This window comes from Dreissena polymorpha, chromosome 4 (assembly GCF_020536995.1).
Source record: "Dreissena polymorpha isolate Duluth1 chromosome 4, UMN_Dpol_1.0, whole genome shotgun sequence".
NCBI classification, from domain to species: domain Eukaryota; kingdom Metazoa; phylum Mollusca; class Bivalvia; order Myida; family Dreissenidae; genus Dreissena; species Dreissena polymorpha.
The window spans coordinates 30,544,830-30,560,764 of NC_068358.1; the positions used below are offsets into that span (position 1 = coordinate 30,544,830).

The following is a 15,935-nucleotide window of genomic DNA, read 5'->3' on the forward strand; positions in this document are numbered from 1 at the left end:
ACATATTTAATTGCTGATATTAAACAAGATGGAATCTTGGGTTTAGATTTGTTGACTAAAAATAAAAGTGATCTGATGTTCAGTAAAGGTAACATTGTTTTGCATGGTGAAAGAATACCGTATATTTGGAATAGTACCCAAGTTTAGGCAAAATGTTGTCGTATAGCCGTTTCTGAAACTGTAGTAGTTCCACCGGAGAGTGAAACTATCGTCTTTGGGAAACAATTAGATAAGATTGATATATATAGCGTTGGGATGTTGGAAGTCTCTCAGAAATTTGCTGAGAAAAGTAGGTTAATGGAAGATCGTGTCTTAGTTGATCCAAAGGTTGGAAATATTCCTATTCGAATATCAAACTTTGGAAAAGAACCTCAGACAATTTATGAAAACACTGAAACGGCAGTTTATGAACCAGTTGCTGTAGTTAAAAGTCAATGTAGTGATTCAAGTTTTAGTGAGAGTAGTGTCGTAACAGAACATTTGCAAGAGTTGTATGATAGGTCCTCCCAAAATTTAAAGGAGGATCAGAAACTTAATTAAGACAATTGTTAACAAAACACACATATGTCTTCTCCAAGAACGATATGGACATAGGAATTACTGATTTGGTTACTCATAAAATTGATGTGGGTAACAGTACACCAATTAAGACTTATCCATATAGAATTCCCATAGCAAAACGAGAAGCAACGCAACAAGAAATTGAAAAGATGGCTGCTTATGGCATTATTGAACCAGCTTGTTCTCCATGGTTATCTCCCATTCAAATTGTGTCAAAAGCAGATGGTTCTCTTAGATTTTGATATGATTTTAGGAAACTCAATTATGTAACAATTAAAGGAAATCAACCGTTACCTAGAATTGAAGACAATCTTGATGCCTTAGAAGGTTCAACATGTTTTAGTTGTTTAGAGCTGAGACAAGGTTTTTGGCAAATCTCAGTTGACAAAGACAGTAGACCCATCACTGCGTTTAGTTTGCATGGTGGAAAACAATGGCAATTTTGAAAGCTTGCATTTGGACTTTGTAATTCCCCAGCTGTCTGTCATTACCAGGTTGATTCACATGTTCAGATTTGATTTGGAAGACTCTTGTGTTGTATATAGATGACATCATTGTGATGGCACGTACTTTTGATGAGGCAGTTGCTAATTTAGAAAATGCATTTATCAGGTTGAGGAAAGCGAATATAAAACTGCATCCTAAGAAATGTAAATTGTTTAAAAGAGTAGTCACTTTCCTTGGTCATGTGATTAGTGAGAAAGGGATTTCTACATGTCCAAAAAAGGTTCAAACTGTTAAAGATTGGTCTACATCAAGATCTGTAAAGGAGGTCAAACGTTTCATAGGCTCGGTGTCTTTCTATAGGAAATACATTCACTATTTCTCAACAATTGCAAAGCCATTACATGAACATTCTGAGGAAGGTGTAACATTAATTTGGTCAGAAAATTGTCAAGTTGCTTTTGACAAGTTAAAAGATACCTTGATACACAGTCCTATGTTGGCATACCCTACATAAACAGATAAGTTTGTTATTGATGTAGACTCATCAAATGTCGGGACTGCGGCAATTCTGTCTCAGATACAAAATGGACAAGAAAAAGTAATTGCTTATTACTCTAAATGTTTTTCAAAAAAGGAAAGAGGTTATTGTGTTACAAAAAAAGGACTTAAATGGGGTTATTCTTGCCATTAAACGCTGGAATCATTATTTGTATGGTCAGGAATTTACTGTTAGAACCATTTCAAGTCTAAAATGGTGAATGAATTTAAAGGACTAAGATGGACAGTTGGACATGAGAGTAATTGTTTGTACTGTGAGAGAATTGAATCAAGGTTTATGGAACAAAACAAGACTTGTGGTAGAATTCAGGCCTTGACACTAACTTTTTTCACAGGGTACCCGGAGGGAACCCTACTTTCAACTTTTGGTGGCCCTCACCCAAACTAGGGAGTCCTCTTGTTTCAACACACAGCTACTCTCGGCGTAAGGGCAAATAAGTACAAGAAGCATACTAGTACACATTTTTATTTCCTATATTCAATTCTGTTGCCATTTAAAGCAGACCCATTAAAAGCTCATAACCTTGTCTTGTAAACTTTTGATATCATGTATTTCATCTATATCATCAGCATCGTCATCCTTGTCATAATCATCTTCAGCATTATCATCTTCAGCATTGCCCTTCGCCGCCAGAACTTAGCGTTTCGGAAGTTCTTATTATAAACTTTTAAGAAATAAAAGGTAACTACGCGCATTCAGGGGTTTCACTGGCTCAACAAAACTTGTTGCAACTTTTTCGCGCCGTGAAAACTGTCGATTACTCCAACCTTATTAATAAGAACAATCATTTAAAGAAACATTACTACATTAATGTCATTGCCTATATTATCACTTTAAAAAGTATATTATTACATAAAAAAACAATAAGTACCTTCATAAGTCATACCTTCAGAAGTCTTAATAAGCTTTATTTGTATATAAATACCATTTTTTCAACTTGATAAACAACACAGATAACCAAAATAATATAACAATGTTAACTTCAATGTATTAAACAGTATGCTGCCTAAATGTTTCAAAATGAATTATTTACACATAAAATCACCCCAATTTACATCATTTCAAAGGGAAAAAGAAATATAAAACATCAACATCAGAAAATAAATCATCTCACTTAATTTGTTACACAGTTATATATGGTCATTTGGACATGTCATACATCAGCTTCTGTTGTAAAAACGTTTTCTGTTAGTGGTGGATGATTTCCAGGATCAATTAAATTATAGTTGATCACGCCTATTTCCTGACAGAAAGGCCCAGATAATTACCACCATCTATTCTAGTTGCCTGAAATAACATAAAGCATATTTTTTTTTACAAACTATCAACAACAAACAAACACATACATGTCACTATCTTTAAATGTCAGAATTTCAACATATCCGAAATATAGTACACCAAGTGAACGATATACTTTTTATTTCAGAAATTGTTGGTATCTTAATCAAATTATATCCTTCCAAGGTCATAATAATAATGGAACTATTAAACAGAAATGCTCACAAATACCTGTAGAAAAAAGTGTATACCGGCATGTGTTTTTGTGGAGAAATTAAATGCTTTTGCCAGCCCGATCGCCTAAGGTTTTGATTAAAGAAATAGCGGCCCTAATAATTATTATAATTACTGATCGTCGTGACAGTTTGTCCCAATGTTACTTTTTTGGGGGCTCAATATCATAAAGGAGCCATTAATAATCCGATAATCCGATAATTACCCCCATAAAACTTGACAATAGCAGTAAAAACACCGTTTGTAACACTTACACGCTTCAGTGATTTCAATATACTCTCTGCACTGTAGGTCGCTTACATCGTCGAAAATCAATATTTACAACTGACAGACGTGGGCCGCTAATGCTCAGTCGCGTGCTTTCGATTCGCAGTACATTTTCGGATAAGATTTTACCGATTTTTTTTTATACGCCGCTCTTTAAAAATTGGAGGCACTTTTGAAAATTCAAATGGTCAATCAAGACAAAGTGGTTCTATAAATTTAGGGTTCCCGGAGGACCACCCAGCTTGAAAGAACTGGTGGTCCTCGCCAAAATCTGGGGGCCTCGGGTCCCCGGACCACCGTTAGTGTCGAGGCCTGAGAATTAGCACACATTTTAACCCAAATGTGTCTAAGAGTTCTGCAGATTCCAAGACTAACGAGATCGTTTTGAATGGCGTAAAGCCTTTAAGGGATACAAAGTTGTTGCCACTCATATTGGTAATATTGTGTTTGCTCATTTTGAGGGATCCGTTGGTTATGACTATTGTGTGTATTTGTGCTTTGTTTGTAAGGAATGTTATGGAACCAAGTTCTGGAGATACAGAGACCAGTTCTGGGTCAGAGATACAATCCATAGTTATACCAAAGTCACATTTAGACCAGGTTGAGAGACAAACGACCTGACCAGTCTAATCAAAATTCATTCAGTGTTGCAGGATTTGTCAGATTTACAGCTGATTAAATACAGAGTGTATTGATAACACATATTGCAAGAAAACTGATTAAAAGGTGTGTAGTGTAAATGTCAGAAAGAAATTAGAAAGAAGTAGTAAGTGTAATGCAAGTGAAACTGGCTATCATACTGAATCAAAGCCAGAGGATTCAGCCAATGACAAATTAAATGCTGTCGACTTACAGAATCTAGAACTAAAGGAAATGACAAGGCTACAAAAGGAGGATTCTATACTCTGTGTAGTAAGAGACTGGTTAGAAAGTGGTATAAATCAGATTGGAATGATGTTAGTGATAATGTACTGATGTTAAGTATCTGTGGTATAGATGGGATTAATTGTTCTTTGAAAATGAGGTGTTGTACAGAAAAAGGGATACGATGATAGTAGTTTGTTTAATTTGCAAATAGTTGTTCCTTATAGTCTCAAGAAATACATTTTATATCAGCTACACGATAGTGTTACTGCAGGACAGAAAGGTGTTAAGAAAAAATTACAAAATGTCAGAAAAAGTTTTTTCTGAATAGGACTACGTAAAGATGTTGAAACGTGGTGTAAGAAATGTAAATTTGTGCAAGTAGGAAGTCTCCTCAAGTAAAAAAAAAGCCCCAATGAAACCGCTTCATTGTGTTGCTAGATGAGAAAGAATTTCTACTGACCTTTTGGTCCTTTTGCACTTACTTAAAAAGAAAATACATATTTGATGGTTTTTGTTGATCAGTTAACAAAATGGACAATATGTTTTCAATTACAAAATATTGAAACTGTAGCTGTAGCAAATGCTTTGATAGTAAATGTCTTACAAACGTTTGGTATGCCATTTTCAATTCTTATCGACCAAGGTGTTCAGTTTGAGTCCAATTTATTTAAAGAATTGTGAAATCTCTTTGGTATTCAGAAAACCATAACTACACTATATCGACCACAATTAAATGGTGGTACAAAAAGAACGAACAGAACGATAACTAGCATGTTGACTTAATTTGTATCACGATTTTGTGATAATTGGGATCACTATGTACATTTCTGCTTGATGGCATACAGGTCATCTGTTCACTCTGCTACAGGTCACACCCAGGGTTCGACATTAACTTTTTTACAGCAAGACCATCGGACCAGCTCCTCTTATAATCTACTAGCCCGAATCTGATGTATACTAGACCATAAATGACATCGCAAATAAACACAATTGTGTCATGTAACTGTTTAATCAGGATTTATCAGTAAAATATCAGTGAACACCAGAAAGTTATTTTGATGCATAGAGTAAACAGTTTTTGCTTTTCTTCGTCAAGTTCAAATCATGGAAACTCAATTTTCCATTTAGGATAAAATTGACGTTTTCTTTTTTTATATTCAAGTTTCCTGTCAGTTTTAACGACGGATTCTTCTTTTTTTACTGATTTTTCGGACGAAAATCCGAACTTGAACAAAGCCATTCTTTAAATTACATTCTTTCGTCTGCTACGCCAAAATGTTTGCATTGACGAAACCGATTTTCGATAGAAGTCGTAAAAACATGCTGTAAAGGTTTACGACACTGCAGAAAATCATTAATATTCATGACAACTTGACCAATGGAAAAAGCAATTTCTGCTGGAAGCCCTCCTTTGCGTCTAAAAATAGCGATGAATCATGTGAATGCTCCGTGTTTATTTATATACGCTAGTTTTGTTCTGATGTAAATAACGGATAAGAGAGTAATTTTACACATTAAGAAAAAAGGTTTTCACAGCAGTTAGTTATAGTTCTATTAATCATTATAGATGTTTTCATGTACGACCAGTCGGACAAGCTAGCCCGCAGTTTAACTAGCCCGACCACCGATCTTACTAGACAATGTCTGTCGGACGTGCCTTAGTGTCGAACCCTGACACCCCATATAAAATGATGTTAGGTGACGACATGAGATTGACCAATGATCTTGCTTTTGGTCATCCTTCAGGTTCTGAAAATAACCTAAATGAAAATCTCTATGATATGCATAATTTTGCCAGAAATAGGCTACATCTTTCAAGCGATTTAATGAAAAAGATTTGAAAGTTAACTTACAAACATAAACAATTGGTGATAAAGTTTGGTATTTTAACCCACAACGTATAGTTGGTCTTAGTGGAAAGCTGGCACAACTATGGACTGGACCATGTTTGGTCATTGGAAAAGTAAATGAAGTTAATATCGCATTCAAATAACAAAACAACAAAAACCTAAAGTTGTTCACCATTACACGTTCAAAAAGTATTTTGAAGGAAATTATTAATAAGACAATGTTATGTTAAAAAAAATATCTTTTACCCGGTTTTTTAATATATATATTTTTTTTTTTTACAGAAAAGATATTCCTGCCTGGTGTGCGGGGACATAAAATTCCCAGCACGAATGCAGTGCTAAAATCATATTGTGGCGCAGCATTCCGGGGTCTCCTGGAAATGTGTTAAATGTTGTATAAATTTCACAGAAACACGCCTGGCAGTGGTCCACGTCACAGCCAGAAAGAGGACTACAACCGGTTTGTGCAAACAACAGGCACGAGGAGCGGATGCATAGAGACCTCAGTGAATTCAAGTTTAAGGTCCCCTCGCTGATTAGAGGTAGCGAAAATATTCAGAAGAGACCAGAGGAGCAAACTGTGAAAAGGACAGAAGATCATGACCCTACGCAGAGAATGGAAAAAAGACCAGCATCAGTGTTTTCTTGGAAACGCTTGTTGAAATTCAGGAACCTGAAACAGAACAATAAAAATCAATTAAACAAGAAAATAAAGTTATCAGCCAGGGAAAAATTGAATAAGTTGAAGTAAATGTCGGTGGGCGATTGTTTATAACTACAAGACCAACAGTTGAAAACATTAATTACTCTGGATTTATCGATCGCGATCCTACTACTTTCCAATAATTTTTAACCAACTCAGTTTCAATCAACAAAGGTGCCACGTTTCCTTAGATGTCATTCCCAACACGCGATGGATTGGCCCAATCTGAAATTGTAAACAGTGCAAAATGAGTATATTTAAGACGAAATTAAGTTGAATGACAGTTAATGTTTCCTTGTGTTAGGCCTAAACAAAATCTTGTTTCCTGTATCCCAACCGACCGTTTGTTTTTACCGCCGACTGCATTTTTTTCCACAAAAATTTGACTATAGCGCAGTTTCGTGACGACAACGATACATTTAGCCGTGCTTGTGTGTTTTCATACTTACGAGCGCATATCCGGTCTATGAACATCGCGTCCAGTCTGTTAGCCGTAGTGTTAAAATGTCCGAAATGAAAAAACCTCGTGTCAAAAAGTGTATGTTCTATTGCTCATTCTTAGACAGTGTCAGCTATCTATTCAATGACTGAGGCTGATTTTACATTGCTATGCGCATCTGTCGCTTACATCATTTGAACAAGATTGCGGACTATACAAAAAATAGATTGTGACTCGGGTTAAATTGCAAATAACGATCGAATGAACGATGGAGATTATACATTTTGAAAGGGATTGATTACATGCCTGTGATAATTGATAAATTCTATGCATATTATTAATGAATTCATCATATTATAATAATTACATTTGTATAACATTTTAACTCTCAAGTATTTCGCGGTATTTTCTCTTTTCCGCCATCTTAAATGTTTATTATTATTTGACGTCATTCATTGAAATTGTGCTTAGGCATATGATGTCATTCATTTAATCGTACGTATGACGTCATCTTAATACGAGTATTTATAGGGCCAAACTGTCGTTTGGCTTTAGTACCTTTTGGTCACTCATAGAGAACAGATCGGACAAACACGGTTCGTTTTGGAAAAATGGAATTTCAGGTAGATAACTTGTGATTGTAAGACTAGCGATTAGATAAAGAATAATTAAAGAAAGAAACATAGACTTTTAATGTAAATTAAATCAATATTTAAATTATTCCATGTTGTTATTTTAGTTTGCTTCAAGCTATTTGTGGTGTTGGCACCATCGGACGGCCACCAGGCGGACCGGCATTACAATATGCTCGATAAGCTGTTATTTTCATCACTTTTCAGTTAACTTATTTAGTATCCCATCATTAACTGTTCATTTCATCATATTCATGATCATGCTATATTCGTTATATTATGCTTAATATGCGGCTGTATAGGTTGTATTTTATCATATATGGATAACTTGCTAAATTGGTAAAATATATAAAATATACTGTAAAATATGCTTAACAATATGGTTATTTTATTCTGTTTAATTTGCTAATAGGCTAAATATTCAAATCGGCTAACCGCACACATGTCGCCTCGGTCATTATGCTTTTTTTACCAGCTAATATTAGGTCATATGAAATAGCCCTCTAATCAATAATTTGTGTATTATTTGACTCATTATATACCGGTATTTTTTATTGACATGATATGTTCATTTTATTTTTCATTTTATAAATAAGTTCAGTAGGCTGCTTATTAGGTTTAAAAGGCTTTTAAGGATATATGTTTCAACATATTTATGTTTATTTAGCTAAAAAGGCTATATGGGCTGCCTTATAGGCTAATATGCCCAGTAAATATGATTGTTTAAACCCATTTTATGTACTTGCTTTATAGCCTAATTCGGTTTTAAAGGCTAAAATAGATGTAAGTTTCAACCGTTTTGATGAACTTGCTAAATAGACTGAATAGGATTTGTTTTTAAATCTATTTACAAACCTTGTTAATTAGACTTAATAGGTTGCATATTAGTCTTAAAAGGCTCAATACTATTAAGATTTTGATATTGTAAAACAAAATTGCTTAAAAGGCTAAATATGCTTACTTCAATTCTCTCACAGTACAAACAATTACTCTCATAACAAGGTCTACGACTTAGTGCATCACAATTCGAGTGTAATTTTCCTGGCCGGTAAATAATTTTGAAATTGTACTTTGAAACAACATTCATCCAGCGACATAACTGTCCATCTTAGTCCTTTAAATTCATTCACCATTTTAGACTTGAAATGGTTCTAACAGTAAATTCCTGACCATACAAATAATGATGCCAGCGTTTAATGGCAAGAATAACCCCATTTAAGTCCTTTTTTTGTAACACAATAACCTCTTTCCTTTTTTGAAAAACATTTAGAGTAATAAGCAATTACTTTTTCTTGTCCATTTTGTATCTGAGACAGAATTGCCGCAGTCCCGACATTTGATGAGTCTACATCAATAACAAACTTATCTGTTTATGTAGGGTATGCCAACATAGGACTGTGTATCAAGGTATCTTTTTACTTGTCAAAAGCAACTTGACAATTTTCTGACCAAATTAATGTTACACCTTCCTCAGAATGTTCATGTAATGGCTTTGCAATTGTTGAGAAATAGTGAATGTATTTCCTATAGAAAGACACCGAGCCTATGAAACGTTTGACCTCCTTTACAGATCTTGATGTAGACCAATCTTTAACAGTTTGAACCTTTTTTAGAAATCCCTTTCTCACTAATCACATGACCAAGGAAAGTGACTACTCTTTTAAACAATTTACATTTCTTAGGATGCAGTTTTATATTCGCTTTCCTCAACCTGATAAATGCATTTTCCAAATTAGCAACTGCCTCATCAAAAGTACGTGCCATCACAATGATGTCATCTTTATACAACACAAGAGTCTTCCAAATCAAATCTGAACATGTGAATCAACCTGGTAAAGACAGACAGCTGGGGAATTACAAAGTCCAAATGCAAGCTTTCAAAATTGCCATTGTTTTCCACCATGCAAACTAAACGCAGTGATGGGTCTACTGTCTTTGTCAATTGAGATTTGCCAAAAGCCTTGTCTCAGCTCTAAACAACTAAAACATGTTGAACCTTCTAAGGCATCAAGATTGTCTTCAATTCTAGGTAGCGGTTGATTTCCTTTAATTGTTACATAATTGAGTTTCCTAAAATCATATCAAAATCTAAGAGAACCATCTGCTTTTGACACAATTTGAATGGGAGATAACCATGGAGAACAATCTGGTTCAATAATGCCATAAGCAGCCATCTTTTCAATTTCTTGTTGCGTTGCTTCCCGTTTTGCTATGGGAATTCTATATGGATAAGTCTTAATTGGTGTACTGTTACCCACATCAATTTTATGAGTAACCAAATCAGTAATTCCTATGTCCATATCGTTCTTGGAGAAGACATATGTGTGTTTTGTTAACAATTGTCTTAATTAGGTTTCTGATCCTCCTTTAAATTTTGGGAGGACCTATCATACAACTCTTGCAAATGTTCTGTTACGACACTACTCTCACTAAAACTTGAATCACTACATTGACTTTAACTACAGTAACTGGTTCATAAACTGCCGTTTCAGTGTTTTCATAAATTGTCTGAGGTTCTTTTCCAAAGTTTGATATTCGAATAGGAATATTTCCAACCTTTGGATCAACTAAGACACGATCTACCATTAACCTACTTTTCTCAGCAAATTTCTGAGAGACTTCCAACATCCCAACGCTATATATATCAATCTTATCTAATTGTTTCCCAAAGACGATAGTTTCACTCTCCGGTGGAACTACTACAGTTTCAGAAACGGCTATACGACAACATTTTGCCTAAACTTGGGTACTATTCCAAATATACGGTATTCTTTCACCATGCAAAACAATGTTACCTTTACTGAACATCAGATCACTTTTATTTTTAGTCAACAAATCTAAACCCAAGATTCCATCTTGTTTAATATCAGCAATTAAATATGTGTTTAACATTTGGTTACCAATGCAAATTTCCACTTCAGTTTTGCCTAAAAATGGAGTTGGCTCTCCTGTTACAGTTATCAAATAAGTTTTTACTGGTTCTAATTTAGGTTTAATAAAGTATGGTACATTCTCAATTGTCTATTTTCTAAGAATGCTAACATTAGCACCGCTATCAACCAACATGGCTATCCAATTGTCACCTAACTGTTTACTTAAAAAGTAGCCATTTTTAGATCCCAAATTATTTAATGCAATATGGGATCGTTTTGTTTCACTGTCGAACTGTGATCCCGCCAATTCGACCATTTTTCGTTTCCCAGAAAACTTTTATTTGGGGTTCTGTTATTGTTCCTTTACTGATTATGTCTATTGTACATAGAATTTCGAACATATTTCCTATTCCTGTCATGAATTGATTTGAGTCCCCATGAACTTGAACTTCTGTCAGTATGTTTGTTATTGTTAGGTGTATGCCTTAGGGTTGAGGTCTGTGTTATTTCTGTCCTAGTGCGATCGGAATTTTGACTTGTCTGTACATTCAATATAAAGAAGTAAAACTCCAGCTGCTGGAGAAGCAGTACTGAATTCTCATTATTCACACTTAGTTGGTCCTTTATTTAAGGCAAGTGACCAATGGTCTGTTTCTTTGTCGGTCCGCTAATCTATGAGCCTCCATTTTCACTGCGATTTATTCAGCCTAAAATATGTATTTGGGACTAACTTCTCTTACCCTAAGTCTGATATATGTATTTTCTAAAGCGTCAATAAAACTGTCAAGTGCTAAAGCTTCAATGACGTCAATGTTTGCAGTTGGATAAGCTTGCCTTGTCGTTTTTCTTTTTGATTGAACATATTCAGGAATGGTTTCGTTCCTTTTCCTATTCCTTGATATATTTATTTATATATAGTTTTGTATTGCATGAATAAAAGATTGTTCAGTTGCTCGAGGCAAACATTTTTCAATTGCATGACGCAACCAATGCACAGTTGCATGAAGAAAACATTGCTTAAGTTGAATGAGATAAACATCGCTTATCTGCATGAAGCAAACATTGCTCAGGTGTATGAAGAAACAATTGCTCAGTGACATGAGGCAAACAGTGCTACGTTGCTTACAGCAAACAGTGAAGCAAACAATACAAAGTTATATGAAGCAAAATGTTCAGATACATGAAACTAACATCGCTCGTTTCTTAAAGAAAACCTTGCTCAGTTGCCTGAAGCAAACAATGTGCAGATGCATGAAGCAAGCATTCAGGGTGCAGAATCAACGGGGTTTTCAGGGGTTTGCACACGGGGTGGACAGACTGTAATCACATTGTTAAGAATATTATTTTTGCAAATATCTCAAGTTATTGAAATACGTTTGCAAAAATCTATAGTGCATATAAGACAGTTGTTCTTGCAGTTTGTGCCGATAGCTTAAGGTATAAGATTAAATCTTTGAATTCGTCTGAAATTTGTGAAAAAATTCACGTTGCGTGAACTATTATCGTGTACAATAAATGCAGTTAAAATGAAATTTTTTAACAAGAACAATTGCTTATAAAATAAAGTTATTCCGATGTTTTTCTCATTGCCATGAGCAACATAAAAATCTGTATTTTATGCACTAGTGGAAAATGTTGAGAAAACTTGTTTTAAAAAGTAATTTGAAATAAAGCATAAATTACCGTCCAATAAATCAACTAAAGTTAAAAGGTAGAACCCCTAAAAGTAACGTGATCCTTCATCCTGCATTGCTCAGTTGCATGAGGCAAACATTGCTCGTTACATAAAGACAACCTTGCTCAGTTACATGAAGCAAACATTGCCCCCATGCATTACGCAAACGTTGCTGAGTTGCAAAACAAAATCACAGTTGCATGAAGCAAAGACTCCTTAGTTGAATGAAGCAGACATCGCTTTGTTTCAAGACACACAGACTGCGCAGTTGCATGAGGTAAACATTGCCCATGTACGAGAAGCAAGTATTTCTCAGTTGCATGAAGCAAACAATACACATGTGCGTGATGTTATCCTTGCTCAGTTGCACGAGACAAACGTTTCTAAGTTGCATGAAACAAACAATGCTGAGTTGTATTAAGCAATCGGTGCTAAAACTGCATGAGGTAAACATTTCTCAGTTGCATGAAACACATATTGCTCAGTTTTATGAAGCACACATTTCGCAGTTGCATGAGGCAAATACTGCTTGGTGCATAAAGCAGACCTTGTATAGTTACATGAAGAACACATTTCTCAATTGTATAATACAAGCATAGCTAAATTACATTGAGCCTATTTTATTGTTGCATGAAACATAAACTGCTCAATTACACGAAGCAAAATCTGCGCTGTTGCACGAAGCAAGTATTTCTCAGTTGAAAGAGGTAAACAATGCGCATTTGCATTGAAGCATATATTGATATATGTGCAAGAGGCAAACATCGCTCAGTTGCAGGAAGCAAACATTGCTGGTTTGTATAAAGTAACTATTGCTCCGTTACATAATGCAAACCTTGTTCAAACATAACTCATCTGCAAGAAGCAAACATAGCGCAGTTGCATGAAACAAACAATGCGCAGTTACATAATATCACTGCTTAATTTCATTAAGAAAACGATTCGCAGCATGACGCAAATATTGATAAGTTGCAGACAGACAGACAGACAGACAGACAGACAGACAGACAGATAGACAGACGGACGTACGTACGTACGGACGGACGGACGGACGGACGGACGGGCGGGCGGGCGGGCGGGAAGGCAGGCAGGCAGGCAGGCAGGCAGGCAGGCAGGCAGGCAGGCAGGCAGGCAGGCAGGCAGGCAGACAGACACACAGACAGACAGACACACAGACAGACACACAGACAGACAGACAGACAGACAGACAGACAGACAGACAGACAGACAGACAGACAGACAGACAGACAGACAGACAGACAGACAGACAGACAGACAGACAGACAGACAGACAGACAGACAGACAGACAGACAGATGATTATTATCTCATTTCTGCACATGCATTTGTACATATGATGAAAATACGAGTGACTTATTAAAATATGATATAGAAAAGACAGTCTTGTTTAAATATATACTTTAATATGTACAAAACCACTCAATTTGAGTTAAATTAGACTACGGACAGATTCACCGTGATATAAACATCATTGCTGCATATTAAACTTTTTGTTGCATGCATCAACAATTATACGCGCAACTGTTTTGTATTGGATGTTCTAAATTAACTGATACGATTGGTTATTGTGTTAATGCCTACCAAGAGACTGAGGATTGAAAAGAACGACACACAACTGGCAACCATAGAGACTTTCAAACGGATTAAAGTAAAATAGTTCGAACAGTGAAAGTGGCAGTTGTTCGTGTAACAGGATCAAAAACAGGCATACGTGTAAATACTTATGTTTCTACGTTTGTTGAGCAATGCAATTATAGCAATCAAATGTTGTTGTTTTTATAAAATGTTTGCAATATTTGATATTGTATAAAAATATTGTCAGAAAATAAAGTTGAAATGTTATACTCAAAATAACTGTTTTAGATGATGGCAGATATGACAAAATTATGTTTGATCCTTGGAATAGCAAGTTTTTTGTCTGTGAGTATGAACTTGACTTGAGACTTTATTTAAAAGCACTATGTTTCCATTATGTCAAGTAATGTAACAATAGCACATAAAGGTGTTTAATTATGACGCATAAAATTATTTATGGTTGGGAATTTTCATATACATGGGTTTATTTATGTTTATGACTTGCACTAATTTGTATCTCGCTAGTAACGTACAAAAGCTATCCGAGTGGAAATAGTGGACATCATATGTCAATGCCAATCTAGCCGAATTAATTAGCTAGATTGCAATAACGCAAAAGCTAATTGATCAGTTACCACTTCGTTAATTAGCCATTTTATTCGGTAGAACTTTTGAATTAATTAATTAACATCAAACCAATTGCTGTAATGCAAATGTATTAAGATTACTTTTTCCTGTATCTTCTTTTGTAACATTTTTTTAACTTACAGATAGGCGTTATCGGATGTGAGTTTAACACTTTTTTTTATCCTTTTAAGTCATTCTGTTTGGTAGTAATTTAAAAAATATTATTATTAGAACGGTAAAAACGGTTAAATTTACTCGATTTGTTTTCGTCTTAAATATGTATGTTTTAATGTGAAATTTCTTTAATGGAGTCAGTACCTGTTAATCGCACCCATGTGTATTTATTGCGAATGTGGTTTGCAGTTGAAAAGCGGTGTTATCGCAACGATTCCGACCCTGATAGTGTGTTCACGTTGATTTTGCGTCAGACGTTTAGTGCAGTGTCGCCATTAGCTAAGCAAATCGTGGCCTTGGATCCAACCACGAAAGCACCATCCTCTTGTAAAGGCGATTTTCTGGAGGGCATAATTGAAATGATCATCAAATACAATATAGATCCAATAGTTGCTGTTATTGTTGGAGACTGCCAGTCGGCCGTGATATTTCAGGTATGGTAATCAAATTGTGTAAAAATAAAGTTATATAATCATATTCAAAATGCATATAGCCAATTCAAACTAAACGTTAAAAAAGATTGATATAAATTACAATGAACTTAACCTAACCGATCTTCATAACAAACAAATAGTGGTCACATTTATTGCGCGGCCTCTTATTAGCTTTTTCAAGTTTATGAACGAGATTCGAATGCATATTTGTACTGAATTATCAAACGATTCTCACGCAAAGTGCTTAAATAACTGTTTTACCATTTGTAAAACTCTAGTTTCATCGCTATGGAAATGTTATATTGCACTATCGGACTTTTTGCTTCTCCATGTTTATTGTTTATGTACATTGTATATTAATGTATATTGAATATGGTATATTCGTGAATATTAGCTTCACATTTATAAATGTTAGCATTGGAAGTAAATAGCTCAAATATAAAAAGGAATTGATGCTTATAAAATTAATAACAAATGCTAAAGGTTTACCCCTTCTGGGCTCGAACCACTTAACTTTGGTTTACAAAGCTATCACATAAACCATTCCGCTTTCCGACCAGTTTCATAATATGATTCGGTTTAAAATGTATAAAAGTTTTACATATATTGTCATAAAATATAACGAAAACAACAATAAACACACGGAATTATTCAAGCGTTTTACTATTGCAACGGTCAATTATGGTGTTATAAATAATCAATTAATTAATTAATTAATTA

At 34.9% G+C, this 15,935-nt stretch overlaps 1 protein-coding gene across 1 annotated transcript in view; it reads left to right on the forward strand.

Annotated features, from left to right (window-relative positions):
• Positions 1-7,773: 7,773 nt before the first annotated feature.
• LOC127879198 (uncharacterized) overlaps positions 7,774-15,935 on the forward strand; it is a 49,682-nt gene continuing 41,520 nt past the window's right edge. The window contains exon 1 of the mRNA XM_052425898.1: positions 7,774-7,828. Within this exon, the coding sequence (XP_052281858.1) occupies positions 7,817-7,828 (12 nt within the window). The 5' untranslated portion in view covers positions 7,774-7,816. The remainder of the gene's footprint in view (positions 7,829-15,935) is intronic.